This window comes from Xenopus laevis, chromosome 2S, assembly GCF_017654675.1.
Source record: "Xenopus laevis strain J_2021 chromosome 2S, Xenopus_laevis_v10.1, whole genome shotgun sequence".
Classification (NCBI taxonomy): Eukaryota; Metazoa; Chordata; class Amphibia; order Anura; family Pipidae; genus Xenopus; species Xenopus laevis.
The window spans coordinates 112,329,368-112,345,839 of NC_054374.1; the positions used below are offsets into that span (position 1 = coordinate 112,329,368).

Here is a 16,472-nt window from a genome sequence, read left to right on the forward strand (position 1 = left end):
TGGGACTATTTATCACATACCAGGGATCATGGATCAGTTTCCTTACCTCAAAATACTTAAAGAGGTCATGTTGTCTTATACCAAAGAGGAAGTGGCCTTGAAATGGGTGTTTCAACATGACAATGACCCCAAACACACCAGTAAACGAGCAACATCTTGGTTACAGACCAACAAGATTGATATTATGGAATGACCAGCCCAATCCCCTGACCTTAATCCAATAGAAAACTTGCGGGGAGACATAAAAAATGCTGTTTCTGAGGCAAAACCAAGAAATGCAAAAGAATTGTGGAATGTAACAGGTGCCAGAAGTTGGTCGACTCCATACAACACAGATGTGCAGCATTTCTCAGAAACTAAATATTAATTCAGTGATTCAAAGCAAAGCAAAATCTTGAAACATTTTTCAGTTTATACAGTGAATGTTTGAGTTTGTAAAGAAGAATGCAGATACTGCTATTTATTGGAACATCTTAATATTCCCTTTTTTTTCATTTTCTGTCAAGGAATAATGCAAACTTGATCAATTTTCTTCATGTTTTGATTTGGAATAGAATGGTCAGTGTCCCCAATGCATTTGCAAGTATGGATAATATATTAAAAAGATTTTGAGCTTTATATATTTTTCTAAACACACTGAACACAGCTGTATGTCCTGGAGGGATTTTTTGGGGGATTCTTTACCAATCTTTGTAATCATATATCTTTGTACTAGTGCTTGTCTCTATTTCCTCACTAACAACATTTCACTTTGCTACATTTATGCAAAAAAAAAAACTTGAACAAGAACAAAATCCTGCACCAAAATAATTTATTAAACTTTTCAATATTTTACATCCCGTACAAAGAGAAGACCTTGAAGAGGGACACGGCAGCTCCTGGAGAAAATGGTGGCGCCTTTGCTTGCGTGTGCATTTACTGAACTAATTGCGCATCAATGTCAGACAGATCAATCATTTTGGGTCATGTCTTATTTCAGTTGTAGACAAATAAACATCTTTGCCATTTATCCTCCACTTTAATTCTAGTTAAGGAATAATGTATGCAATGTTATTTATGCCCATTTGGCTTTGAGGTCGGCTATGTGACTAATGTAGGTTTAGTCTACAAAAATCTGCAGAGTCTCAATGAACTGCATCTCAGGGCAAAGCCAAATGATGGCAAGTTCAACCAAAAATTAACTTTAAATATTAAATGTAGTTAAAGTAGACCGTGTTAACCTAAGCTGTGCTTTACTGTTGGTCCATTAATGGTTTTCAATTTATCTGTCTTATACATATAATGCTTACACTGTTACATTTAGTCTCTCTCTATTAAAACCACTCACTTTCCTTTTAAGAATGATGATGATCATGTAAAAATAATATTTCCTGTAAATACAATTTATTAAATGTCTAAAGAGACATTTGTCCAATTTCAAGCCTCCGCTCGCAGAACAGCTCAAAAGATCTGCTTTCAAAAGTTGAGCCAATACAATTCTTTATTTCAGAAGCTAAGTAGTGCAGAGTCCAAGATGTTGAATAAAGCAAGAGCAGCATCTCTTACAAGTGTCATTATTTTTCCCCATGCATGAGAGCCAAGCTTCTTGCAGAGCATACTAATAGGCAGAGCTGGGGAAGTATGGCTTGATATGGGTTGTTCTGCACTGATAGTTATCTGCACAAATTGATATTGATTATCTTTAAAACTATTTAGAAAGTGTATATTGTGTTTACAGTACTTACACATTTCCCACAGTAAAGCTCATACATAAAATTCAATTTCCCCTTTAACGCTCTTTCAATCCGACACTGCAAATACCTGGTGTTCAAGGTTCTAGCAAGACTAGAGCTTTGCATGGTAGAAAGTGCAATTAGTAATAATATTAATAATGATAAAACCCATAACAAATATAAAATGAAGACTGGTTGCCTCTTTCTTATTACTACTGTCTTCCAACACACGAGAAGCGTTTTGGCAAATAGTGTGAAGAAACTTTTTTTTCTCATCTCCAGTTGGCAGATATGCCCCCCAAAGTTAATTTTTAGATTAACTGCCACATTTTAATAGGTTATAGAACTAATTCAAATTGAAGATTATTTGTATGTAAAATATATCGGATGAGAATTAGTAGTTGACATAAAATACCTGCATTACGCATTCATTCTCTAAGACTACAGCTTATTTCCTGTTATTAAAGACATAGTACAAGCTTAATACACTTCTTGTATTCATTTTAAGAGAAGCATTAACTGCCTAATGTTTTAAGAGACTATTTTAATTAGAGGACTTTATAAAAACAGAAACAAAATACAAAAACACAAAGATCACAATTTTTCTTATTTTTAACGATGTGGGTTTGCAATGATAAAATAAAGATGGGCCGACCATTTAGGCCTATCAAATTTCACATCAAACTTAAAAAAACAAAACAAAACCATAACTGAAGAACTATAACTAGATAAAATGGGTGTATGTGCGGTGCTGTGTTGCTAGTCACCACTAGGGTAAGGGCACATCTGGAGATTCGGGAATATTTAGTCGCCCGGACTAATCGCCTCTTCTTTGGGGCGACTAATCTCCACGAACTGCTTTTGCCAATGCACTAGCGCTGCTTTGATTTCCAAAGTTTCTTCACGAGTAAGCTTCGGGCGACTTCAGTGAGTGCCATAGGCATTTTTTCATTGAAGCAGGCGGAAGACAGGGAGAAGCAGTTCGGGGAGATTAGTAGCCCCAAAGAAGAGGCGATTAGTCGCCGGACGACTAAATCTCCCCGAATCTCCAGGTGTGCCCTTACCCTAAGGCTATAGCTAAGTGCAGCTCTCAGCCTGATCAAATATATAAATGCAAATTGGATGTGATAAGATGTAATGTGTCTAAGTACAATCAGTGGGGATTTCGACATAGATCTTTTCAGTAATTTGCTCTGCAACTAGAATAAAAGTCATCAAACAACGTACATATATTACAGAATCAACACAAATAAAGGCAGAATCTTTTCCAGATAACCAAATATAGAACTACAGCGCCTTCTTTCAGAACAGGCTGCCCGCGTTAAAAATAGTTTACATTCAGTTCTTAAAATCCTCATAAAATACTGCAATCACTAATATTGTTTTACAATAGAAAAAAAAAAAAAAAAGATTTCGAACACTTAAGTATACTATTCATGTACAACAGCTGTTCTGTTCTGATAACCATAATTCGGCAAGCACATACTTATATGTGACAAATGTGCAACACAGAAACATGAAATATTTGGTACAACAGTGCTTGAAACAAACATTGAACTCAATTACATTATAAATGTACAGACTTTACCTTGTAAATCAATCGCTTACTAGAAAAGTAAACATCAAAATCTGTTTTATTTATAGGTTATTTTTTTTTTTTTCCTGCAATTACTTATAAGCGACTTCTCTAATCTTGAGATAAAATAGGCTTCGAAGATGTTCTTTTCTCTGTTGTGCTGTAATCCTGTTACAACTTTCTGGAACCACTTATATAAAATTATATCGCTATGGACCCATTCTGACCCATTGGCTGCCAGAGCAACAGAAACAATACTGTTCAATGTTTATTTTTGCTCTGGCAGCAGAGGGGTGGGGGATTGGAAGGCCTGCATTATATTGCTCTGCAGTCACTTGCAGGCCCACAATCGCCAGACGAGGTCAAAGGAAAACTCTCTCACTGCATCTACTAATATAGACTAGAGTCACCAACACTAATAAACTCTTTTGTACATTCAATTTTCTAAGACAACTCCTCCTCTGATGCCTTTTTTCCTGCTTGAGATCCAACTATGTCACCAAGATTTGACTGCAGGTTAGAAAGGTCAGATCACTGGGAACAGGGACAATGGCATCACATTCATTCTTTTTTTTTTTTGCGACTGATGTACTGTGGCAAAATTTAGGCACTTCTGCAAAGTCTTGGTTAGAGAACAAAAATAAAAGTATTCAAGACTTCCTTGTGTATGACAGTCATACTGTGCAAAGGTTTCCACTTTTGCTCTTTTTTTCTTTTTTGCTTGTTTTGTTGCCCATCTATTCCAACATAGTTTCTATGGCTAAACTGAGCCGGATGCTAGTTTAAATTCTTTGACTTTGTGCTTTCTGTCCATAATTGAGAGTACTTGATCTTCTTGGTCTTCTCTGTAGAGGGGAACATATAGCTATATATATATTGTTGGCTAATGTGAACGCCAAAGTGTTAATATACACAATCTAACACTGTATACTAGCCTTTGGAAAAAAAAAAAACATTCTTGTATACATATATTTATATATATATATTTATCTCTTTTTTTAAATTCTTCCTAAAATTTAAATGTGATCTATACCATTAACATCTCCTTTAATTATATAATAGATGATAAGACAATATTGTTGAGTGGGAACCAGGTATACAAAATATTAAAAAGTAAACTTTACCCACTAAACATTTTTTTTTTTTTTTTATAACATCACAGCTGGTATCAGGTAGTTAACTATTTGATGTTGGAATATATTAAGCATACCATATATATTATCAATTTATAATATAGCAGCACTAGCTTCATAAGAGTTTGTAGTTTGTCCATGAAGAGAACAATATCCTTTTAGCATGCAGTTTGTGGCAACTCTATAGAGGAGGAGACAGGATAGTATGTACAATATGAATGCTTCGCTAGCTTCTGCACATCTTCATGAAGCTCCAGTTCCCCCTTGCTGATTATTTCAGAATGATCTGGTAAAGAGAAAGACAATGGTTGTGGTCAGTACTTGGAATGGATTCGTTGTTGCTTCACTATTAAATGAATTTATGTTTAGAGTAAACCATGCAGGCTAAAATATGCATCGTGTCTGAATCTGAATCTCTGTGCTTCAATACATTTGCTAGAGTTCTAAAGTTCAATGGTTTTTAAAGGCGAAAATGAAAATTGAATATAAGCTTCATCATACTGAAATAAGAAACTTTCAAAATAAAATCAATTAAAAATTCTGCATGTTTTTTTTTTTTAAATAATAAAGTTTATGTTCATTATCCCTCTCTCAGTATCTGTTTCTCTTCATTCTGTCTTCTTGCAGAAGTTGGGTGTCAGATAATCATTGACAGTTAGATTCAATATATCTTATAGGGGGGGGGCTCCCTTTCCTAGCAGATGTATTAGAGCTCACTCAAATAACTGATTCCAGTACAAAAGAAATTTAACAAAATAACTGCTTTTTGCACAAATTCTGCATGTAGAGAGACAGGATTTCTGAGGATTTTAATTGTGTGAGCTCTAGTACATCTTCTAGGCGAAAGGAGCCCCCCTATAAGATCTATTGGATCTAAATGTCAATGATTATCTGACACCCAACTGCTGAAAGAATGAAGAGAAACAGATGCTGAGAGAGGAATAGTGAAGATAATCGTGATTATTTCAGAAACAGTAGAGAATTTTTAATTGATTGTATCTAAAAAGTTTATTTCAGGTTGATGAAGCTTATATTAAATTTTCATTTTTGTGAGTTCCCCTTAATGAATACATCACAGTAAAGTCCTATTAAAAACATTTCTGCTGCACTTCTTTTTTTACTAAAATGAATGGTGTGCCATGGGCACAGTGTGCACCGATGCACCATTGATGTCTGCTCCATCTTTATAGAAGAAGAAGTCTGCTGGAGCAGCACAATTAACTGATGTGTTTTGAAAAGAAAATGTTTTCCCATGACAGTATCCCTTTAATTTAACGCTCAGTGATTTTGGATGTTTTAGGATGTGTCTGTGAGCTACATGATATTAGTAACATAATTTACAGAAAGTCAATGCCACAAGTGTGTAGTAGGGCAGGTGGTTTTGGAAAAACTCATCTCCTGAAGATTAAGGTCATGGTAACAGCACAAACTAACCTACCTTTTTACTATTAATACTGGATATAATGCCTGTTTAAGTAAAATAAAATGGAAAAAATGTTGTTTAGAGCTGATATCCTCAAGTAGGATATCTACCACATTGGGGGAGTGGGGGAAGCCAAGCAGATAAAATAAAAATGCCTAAAAGATAACAGGGGGTTGAAAGCACATATAAAGCATAGCAGTGTTAGCAAGTATTGACAAAGAGTGCATTCTGTTTTTGCTTAGAAATTGACTTCAATCACATATTTCCTGGTTCATGCCTGACTAAAATCATCATAGCATTCATAAACATATATTTATATATATATCAGTTATATATACTGTATGTATTGACCTAAAATGCTCTCTTGTTATTGATTATGGGTCTTCACATGCATCTCACACATTAAATAGAAAGCAAGAAAAGGATGATGGGGTCAAGCCTCAGTCTTATTGCTTGTGTTATAGTTCTATACTGAGAAGGCAATGCGAAAAGAAAAATGATAAAATGGTTTCTGGGGGTTGTAGGTTTGTAAAGGGAAAAGTGTGAACACCCTAAATGCTATTGCTGGCAAATGACTGCACTCCTTCACAGGCCCCTTTCAAGGTATGGGATCAAGGTATGGGATCCGTTATATGGAAACCCATTATCAGGAAAGCTCCGAGTTACGGAAAGGCTTTCTCCCATAGACTCCATTGTAATCAAATAATTCTGATTTTTAAAAGTGATTTCCTTTTTCCCGGTAATAATAAAACAGTAGCTTGTACTTGATCCCAACTAATATATAATTAATCCTTATTGAAGGCAAAACCAGCCTACTGGGTTTATTTAATGCTTTCATGATTTTCTAGTAGACTTAAGGTATGAAGATCCAAATTACAGAAATATCCAGAATACTCCAGGTTCTGGATAACAGGTAACATACCTGTACCAGCAGATCAAGGTCCAAGAGAACAACACATCCTGTACTACACAATAAAACTAGGGTTGAGTTGTGATAACATCCAATTAAAGAATCGTCAAGCACTTAATGCATCATGTTTTATTCAGCTGGTGAAATGGATTATTTTAATAATTAAAATCACATTATACAAAAATGTTATTTATATGCTTTTATGTTGAGATGGCATCTTTATGTGAGAGCTAAATACTTAAAAGCTAAAACAACCCCCCAAAAAAAATCAAATCAAGAAGAATTTAATGTTTTGCCCTGGGGTTTTAGCATTTTTCATGCCCAAATTAGACATATTATAGGACTTATTTAGAAAAAAAGTATTTTTATAGAACCACACCCACTAAATATTATGATCAGTACAGATTGACATATATCTACATGGCAAATTCCAAGGGTTTTTGTTTTGTATAGTCATTTCTATTAGCAACAAACTGTCTTTTTGCAACTAGAAGTGATTGGTTAATGTTCCAAACGAGACAGTATGAAAAGTCCCCAGACTGGTGTTGAAGACCTTTCCCCTTTTATTGAAACTCATATTTGCATTTCCCAGTGTTTATACACTCAGCCATGATAGTTATTTCATAACTCAACTAGCAGAAATGTGAACATGTTGCTTAGAGACAAACCACTCCAGCTATCAGCAGCATTGCTCTCCTTAAAAGGGAATGATGGAGGAGTGCTGGATTTCCTAATGGCAACTAAATGTTGTGCAGCCTCAAACAAAATGCTTGAGCGGTGTATCTGCAGGGCTTTTACAAAAACACTTCAAGTATCCCGTGTTTCTCACTCTATGAGCAAGGCATACATTAATATCCAACTGGAACTGGTTTTAAAATGTGAAATTTGATTTGAATGCTTCTCCCACCTTGGCTTTCTTCTAGTTTTCAGTAGCATATAATATTCAAAGGTATTTTTATGGTGTTGTGTATAATAATGGAATATTAATGGGGGATAATCCTCTTTATACTATGCTATAGAAGGACTTATTTAAAGCATCTTTTTACTTATATTATTATTTTTTTTCCAGTTTTTTTTATACAAAATGCTATTTGGTTGTCAGGGTCATTGACCCAGCAAGGAAAAACAAAAATATCGTTATTTGTGAAGGTTCAGTTTTATCGCTAGTTCTATTTTAAATTGATTATCTTTTTATGCGTCCAAGTGGCTGCCTGGTTGCTAGGATATATAAGCTTTAACAGCCAGACAGAACTTGTTGGATACATTATAATTCAAAGAAATACATCTGAGGTGAACAAACGCCTTTAAAGGAGAAGGAAAGGTTAAAATTAAGTAAAGGTTAAAAGAAAGGTCTATATAAATACACCAGTAAACCCTCAAAGTAATGCTGCTCTGAGTCCTCTGTCAAAAGAAACACATAATTTCTTTCCTTCTATTGTGTACACATGGGCTTCTGTATCAGACTTCCTGTTTTCAGTTTAAACCTCCAGGGCTAGGGCTTGAGCATGCTCAGTTTGGTCTCCTTCCCTCACAGCAGTAATCTGAGCCCAGAGCTATGAGCGAGCAGGGAGAGATTTAGGCAGGAAGTGATGTCACACCAAGCTAATATGGCGGCTGCTTTCCTAAGCAAACAGAGAACTTCTGGAGCTGTTTACTCAGGTATGGTAAAGCATTCTGCAGAATATATATAGTCTTATAGCTTGCACTATTGTGGTTAATCTATTGGCAATAGACTGCCTTGGTAGCTTTCCTTCTCCTTTAATAAAAGTACTGTAAATATGTGTTGCTTATTGATATGCTTCTGGCTACTTTCTGTTCTGCTATGCTTGGTGGAAACATGCATCCTGGCAACATGTTTTCATTCCATTTAAAATTAAAAGGCATTTTCTCAATACACATTGTGGCTATGAACTGTATGGTGTATTTAGACACTACAAGGCCCATTTATCAAAGTCCGACTTTATTTTATTATTTTCTGAAAAATACTCCGACCAAATCAGCACGGGACTTTTCCCCTTATTTAACAATACATTTTCCCGAACATTTTCTGTGCGGGAAAATATCCGAAAAAAAACCAAAACAAATAGTACAAATTTTTTGAATTTTCCACCCGAAAACTCTTGATTTTATTTCCGAAAACCACGAAATCTTCGGATTATTGCACAGCGCTGATCAATATATCTTCAGGACTTCTCCCATTGACTTATATGCAACCTCAGCAGGTCTGAGATGCCGGATTTTTGGATTCAGACTTTTACATCCTTTACATATAATGAATCCTGAAAAAATTGAGGGGTTTTAGTAAAAAAAATACAATTTTTCGGGGGTTTTGGCATTCAGAGTTTAATAAATAAACCCCTAAATCTTCATTTGTATTGGTACTAGTAAGTCCATACTTTTGCCTCATGGGTTATGGTATTCAAATATGTTTTTGGGCTCAGTTTGGGTATAATTTTTGATAAAGTTACTACAGCTGAAAATCTGGTCTGGAGGATAAAGGTCTAGAATTAAAAAGGTTCTTAACCCAAATAAAAAAATAATAAAATCTTACTCCTAGGGCTTCTATGACCACTTACACAATTTCCTTTATTACTGTTCTATTTTTTAGAAAAAGAAACAGTTTCTAACTTAATTGGCTTTTGGCAGAGAGCCCAGAACAGCCAGGAGATTCAGATAAGATACTTTGTAACAATTTCGAGATAAGCAAAATAAGTAATTGTAACAATATCAGATAGCAGGTCCCTTGGGAAAAGTTAGACTGCTTTAGTAAGTAATTGTTATTTGAAGTTTTGCCTGTCTCTTTTCAACTTATTAGGATTTCTAAAACGAATGGACTACTAAAGCACAAATATGGCAGCCCCCTCATAGAGAAACAATGGGGATTGGCTAAGTCATGTAAATATATCACATTTTACCCAAACATGCAAAGACAATGTTATTATTATAGTTGTGAAAAAGGTTACATATTTGGTCTCAGTATTTATTTAAATGTAGATAATGTCATTTAATCACCCAGTTTAAAGGGGTTGTTCACCTTTGGGTTAACTTTTAGTATGATGAAGAGAGTGATCTTTTCAGGACCATTTGCAATTGTTTTTTTTTTAGAATTTATGTTTTTTGGGTTAGTTAGCTTTTTAGTAAGCAGTTCGCAGTTTCAGCAATCTGGTAACTAGGATTCAAATTACCCTAGCCCATGCATTGATTTCAATAAGAGACTGGAATATGAATAGGAGAGACCTGAATAGAAAGATGAGCAATAGAAAGTAGCAATGACAATACATTTGTAGCCTTACAGAGCATTTGTTTTTTAGATGAGATCAGTGACCCCCATTTTAAAGCTGGAAAGAAGAAGGCAAATAATTTAAAAAGTATAAAACAAATCCACTATGTAATATGCAGTTATTAAAATCTGTAATGTGTTCAAAGGTTTTTGTAAAAACAATTGCTATAGAGAGTATTTGCATAACTCCTGATTATTATTTATTACACAACGTTGCAAAAGTCTTCGTTCCGCAGCACTGACAGCTCTGTTAATCAACTGCCAAGTCTTACATTGTAGACAGTCTGGGCCACCAGGACAGAGAATAGACTGGAACAAACACTGCTTCCAATAGCAATAGCAGTTGGTACTGATCATTCCTGTGCTTTTCTGTGCATGTCTGCAAGCAGGGCCGCTCCGGCCATGAGGCAAGGTGAGAATCTTGCCTCAGGCGGCACGGAGCGGCCAGTTACCAGGGGCGGCAAAAAGCCGCCTCTGGTAACTTTAAGAGCCGAATTTCCGTTTTTTAACTAGCGATGCGGCACCTCCTCCACCCGCTCCGACGCTGGTAGTTAGAAGAGCGGAGCAGGAGGAGGGGCGGCATTGGGGCTGCTGCCTCAGGCGGCAGCAGCCCCTGAAACGTGCCTGTCTGCAAGTACCTAAACATAAACTCACCCTCCAAATGCACTAGCTACACCTAAAAAAAAATGTTATGGTCAGAACTCTCAAACTCGAATTGTGAATTATCCAAATTCGATTTGAATCCCCTTTAAAAATTAAAATTCGACTTTTCGCCACCTAAAACCTGCCGAATTCATGTATAAGTCAATGGGAAAGGTCCAGGGACCAATTTGGACATTTTACTAGCCTTCCTGACATTCGACAAAAAAATGGAATTTGATTTGAGTTCTCGAGTCGGTAAAATTAGTGCAAGTTTTATATATATTCAATTCTTTTCAGAAATAACCCTCCAATTGAATTTCGAGTATATTCGAATTTATTACAGTTTAAAAAAAACTCACAGAAATCTGACGTTTAATAAATGTGCCTCCTAATATTGGAAATAATTCTAAGTGCTGGTGATGTACCCACACTCTGGGCAACAGTACAATACAGCTGCGTATGAGTCTGCTGTTGTGAATTAGTGTGCAGTTATGTGCCAGAACAGATTGAAATTTGTTGGTATATGCCAGTATGTATTTGTGTGCCAGTGTGTATTGCTGTGATCTGACAGTGTGCTTAGGTGATGCAGGAATTTAGGGGAGGAATGAGAAACGCATTTGAGTAAGAATATTGCTCCTCGATAAGTTTGCTGTGATTCCAATCACAACAGACAGTTGCCCAAAGACTGCCTGGGAAGTCTGCAATAAGGGACTTGACACCCTACACACCCCGTGGTTGAAACTCCCCCATGACACACCAACATATGTCTCCTGTTCAACATATTTGTTAGGAATATACACTGTATATCTAAATCTGTTGGTCTGGAACTGGACTCATATACAGGTTAAAACAAGGGAAGTGATTTTATTTTGGTTAGCACTGTTGAAATTATATTTTCATATTAACAAGACATTCATTCCAAAAACAGAGACACAAAACAAAAGCATCAATACTTGCAAAATGTTAACTCTGAATAAGTGCAACCTGCTAATGATACAGTTCTACAAAGTATAAATTTGATGGGTAAGACACGGATAAAAAAAAAATTCTGCTGAGAATTTTTTTTAAAGATATAAGCACTCATTTAGAGTTTGGGATTTGTGAAAGAAAGCTTTAAAAGGAGCAAACCTGATTGGCTGTGGCTGTTGCGGCGAAGGGAACACTTGTTGCAGGAGTTGTTGCTGCAGAGACAGTGGCGGACGTAGCGCTGTGCATCATGGGTACTTTCAGGAGGGGAACCATGGAAGCAATGAACAGGAGGGTGTAGCATTATGGTAATAGAAGTGGTTTTGGCATGGTGAATATCACATAGCAGCAAGCCATCATGGGTTAAACCAGCAGATGGCATGCAATCACAATGCAAAGCAAGAAAGCGTGGGAGAGAAATAAAAAAAAAAAAAAGGGAAAAAAGCTTATTACAGGTACAATTAAAGGAAGTTTGTAAAAGAAAAAAAATATAAATATAATCAGTGATTCCCAGAAAAGCTCATTAAATATGTGTTCAAATCAGATCTAAAATGTAGCAAAAATGAATGGGGCGTTAAACAGCAAATTGATATAAATTACACAAAAGATCCTTTTTATGTGATTTTTTTTTTAATGATGACGTGGTTAAATGAATGCATAAAGGCAATTACATATAGGCCACATATAAAATTAATCAAGCTTACTACACACATTCTTTAGATATCCATATATTTAATAATGTTATATTCGCTCAGGAAAACAAAAACACCTTTGTTATTCTGCATATTTCATGCTAAGCCGCTCTTCACTAATACAACAATGTGAAGCAATTCCCTTTGGGCCCAGGGATATGATGCAATAATTAGCACATAAGAACTTGTTTACTAACACTGGTAATTACCGACACCAATAGTGATAATCCTACATTACTAGTCTTTCTAAACAGGATTTATGGACATAATCATTTTGAGAACATGGTTCTGGGAATCTCTGATGAAATATTCAAAACACAGCAAAAAGGAGAAGAAAAGCACAACACTATGACGTTTAAGACACAGGTGATACTACTTACACTTCATTTTCATTTAACTCACACATGTAATAAACAAAGGAAAAATACAGTATCCTCAAGAAGTCAGCTAAAGGTAACATTATTAAGCCAAACAGCAAGTTAACACAAAGGACATATACTAGGTGAGTATTAATAAGTCTAGCGTTAATATTCTAGAACATTGAGAACTAATGGCTGATATTCTAAAGCCGTTCTCAGAGAATTTAACCCATAGAAGATAACTTGTGTAGAAAAAGAAAAAGTATAGGAACCTACCAAAACTAGTAGTTGGTGTCATGCACAAAACTGACCCTGCATGTCATGCAATGAGAGGTGGAGAAAATGAATAAAGGGAAAGAAACAGGTTAGCTACAGAGTTATCATTTAGGGTGAAATTCAGGTGCAGCTCATAATAAGTTAGTTAGTGCAGTCATAATGTGTTAAGGCCATTCATGGTTTTGAGAATTTCTCTGCAAGTCATTGAAAGCTCATGTTCCTAAAACAATTATGAAGTTGGATCTAGATGTCAGTGTGTACCCACCCCATGCAAAATTTCACTTGGAAAATTGGATAATTTTGGTGCAAAGCTGGTGTTCCAACTGCCTGTGTATAAATGCTATTCCATCTTTTATCCGGCTATAATATGTATTCCTCAGAACTGCAACAGTTAGAACCACCATATTTAATTTATAAAACGCCCATTGATACAGGAGCAATTACCATATGTTAACATTAAAAATCATCAACCAATCGTCCACAGAACACCCCTGCAAGTGGGAGGGATTATTTTAGAATCATGTAAGTCCCTTATGATACTACATATCAAAAAGCAGATGGTCTGGAGACAATAAATATTTTAAAGCAGGAGACCACAGCTTCATTTATTAGTATTGGGGAAAAAACAATGCACAAAAAATGTCCTAAAAAGTGGAAAGCATTATTTTTTTGCCCAATGGGGTCCAGAGGTGCCTCACTCTATATGCAAAGTTGCACTGCCTGCATTCACACTGCTGCAACATGGTAGTGGAATTTGGGGACATTAGGGTGTATTCTGGAAGACCCCAAAGTTGTGCATCATTTAGACTTGCAAGCTAGGAAGTGCTAGGAATGCAGGTGTAAGTATAGGGCTTCATGGTATAAAATAATAACAAAATACAGACCACCATATTTAAAAACAGGTACAGAGTTTGCCCAGGTGCAGTAAACCACAGCAGCCAATACATTGTTTTTAAACAGGCGAGAGTAAACGCTAACTGCTGATTGGTTACTAAAGGTTATTAGACCTTTAGGAGACTTCTAAACCCTGCCCAATTGTCCCACTTGCTCCTTCTATTCAATTTTTCTTTGGAGTAGCAGATTCAGAACATAAATTATTGCCACATACATATAAGTGGCTTCAGATACAAGATGCTCAATAGCAATACAAAATATCTTGTGGTCAAGGCTCGGCAAGCAGTTAAGAAGTTGTAGGCTGGTGATCTTGGAAGCGGGATCATTGCAGATCATCTGGTTAATTAAGCTTATGTTCTTTTGTAATGCACCACAGCATGAAATTAGTGTCCAGTATTGGCTTGTTTATGAACACACAAATACACATATACATGTACACAATATATAAGCACAAGAGTTGATGTATGTTTTGTAGGCCTTAATGCTGTTAAGGAAAACAATGAATGACCTTAGAGTGAAAGGTATTAAAGAGGGAACACACATTGTTCACAGAGGAGCTGTTCAACCATTCTTAAAATAAACAGCTGCAAAGGGAACAATTTCCAGATAGCTAAAAGACCACAGCAAAGTAAATCAGTTCCAGAACATTAATAGAGACAAATGAATCACATCCATTTAAGCACACCAGTTATTTGTGATAGATCATGGAAAGGAAATTCTTTAATAATCTGAAATAAATGTCTGCATTCCTTTAAAAGCTTGTTAATTGGTTGGAAAAGCCCAAAATGTATTCAATTTGTTAAAAATTTTAATCATGTTTTAATCTGAATAAAAAAAAATTAATAGCTTGTAATCTCAATACAAATTTAGATATTTGGTAAATATTTAAGTTACTTTAGAGTGGCCATTTTTATGTGATGGCTTAAATCAAAGACAAATGGCACAGGCAAACAAGCCCCTCAAATAATACACTTTTGGCTGCAATTTCAAACCAATTTCGAAGAAAATAAAGTATCAGAAAATCAAGCGAAGGACTAATGATGGAGAAGCAATTAGAAAAGCAGAAAAGGGCTCCCTATGTATAGCACAAATCTTCAGACCCCAAAGTACAATCAGTGTAGCACTGTTTAAAAAGCATTTCATAAGGAAATCTTAAGATTATTCAAGTTATAATTAAATAATAAGTGGTATTATATGGTCTCAGTGAATGTATTTAGATACATTTTTGGAATATTCAATATTAGTGTTTTAAGAAAAATTTGCATAATTTTTTAATTTTTTTAAAAAAATAAAAGGGGGGGGGAGAATATTCTTGAAAACAGTGTCACTTTGCCCTGGCCTTAGCTAAATCACATTAACCTAAAAGTTAAGTTAAAGTGGATTATCACAAAAATAACATTTTGCTATAGGACAAAGTTACAGGTCACCATTTAATTTGTGATAAATCAAATGGAAAATATTTAAACAAAGGTATCAAGGAACAATTTTACAACTTTCACTCCAATACACTTATAGATATCTGGCCTAAATACATACACATATTTGGACTAAAAATGCACACACACGTAGACTGAAACTTGCACAGATTGTATGTACTGTATATAACGATTCTCAAATCTATAGCTCCGGTCTTCTTAGTCAAACACTGGTTACTGGGACCTGCAGTTTACAATCTCCATAGGCACAGCGTTTTAAATACCTGATACTCTTACAACAGTGTGCTTTGGCTATTGTAAAACTACACCATGGGGCAGATTTACATAGGGTCGAATATCAAGGGTTAATTAACCCTCGATATTCGACTGCCAAATGTAAATCCTTCGACTTCGAATATCGAAGTCGAAGGATTTAGAGCTATTCCTACGATCGAAGGAATAATCGTTCTATCGAAGGATATTCCTTCGATCAGAAAATTGTTAGGAAGCCTATGGGGACCGTCCCCATAGGCTAACATTGGCCTCAGTAGGTTTTAGGTGGCGAACTAGGCGGTCGAAGTATTTTTTAAAGAGACAGTACTTCGACTATCGAATGGTCGAATAGTCGAACGATTTTTAGTTCGAATCGTTCGTTTCGAAGTCGTAGTCGAAGTAGCCTATTCGATGGTTGAAGTAGCCATATTCAACCATTTGAAATTCAAAGTATTTTTTCTTCTATTCCTTCACTCGAGCTAAGTAAATTGGCCCCCATGTGTTGATAGGTCCTGCAGGGCATCAGTGGAATAAAAACTCAGCACGAAAAACAAAAAAGAGAGAGACACAAAGATTCGTCTTGGGGGGCCCAAATGAACCCTACATGTTTTATTAGCTGAGGTTAAATAAAACCACACTATTAATAGAGTTTAAGTAAAACTACACAATGTGGTTCTGTTTGGCCCACCAAGAGGAATCTGTGTGCACCTGTCAATATTTGTGCTGTGCTGGCCTTTGGCTTACAGAGGTTTTGTAGAGGTTTATACTGATCTAAGCTCAGGCAGGCATTTGCTGAGTTGCTGAAGTACAAGGATATCAGATGCATCAATTGTTGTCTAGCAGGGCTGCCATCAGAAATCACGGGGCCACACAGGCGCAAGTGCTATAACATTACAGGCCCTACACGTTAAAGAAAAAATA

At 35.8% G+C, this 16,472-nt stretch overlaps 1 protein-coding gene across 11 annotated transcripts in view; it reads right to left on the reverse strand.

Annotated features, from left to right (window-relative positions):
* Positions 1–794: 794 nt before the first annotated feature.
* The window catches only part of LOC108709755 (muscleblind-like protein 2), a 94,300-nt gene continuing 78,622 nt past the window's right edge, over positions 795–16,472 (reverse strand). For 4 of the 11 annotated variants that reach the window (XM_041584288.1, XM_041584286.1, XM_041584289.1 and 1 more), the window contains 2 exons: positions 12,970–13,005; positions 795–4,707 (listed from right to left, as the gene is read on the reverse strand). In XM_041584288.1, the coding sequence (XP_041440222.1) occupies positions 4,580–4,707; positions 12,970–13,005 (164 nt within the window). In that variant the 3' untranslated portion in view covers positions 795–4,579. Of the gene's footprint in view, positions 4,708–11,804; positions 11,900–12,969; positions 13,006–16,472 lie in introns of all 11 variants that reach the window. The other 7 variants (XM_018249876.2, XM_018249874.2, XM_018249879.2 and 4 more) reach the window with 3 other exon arrangements.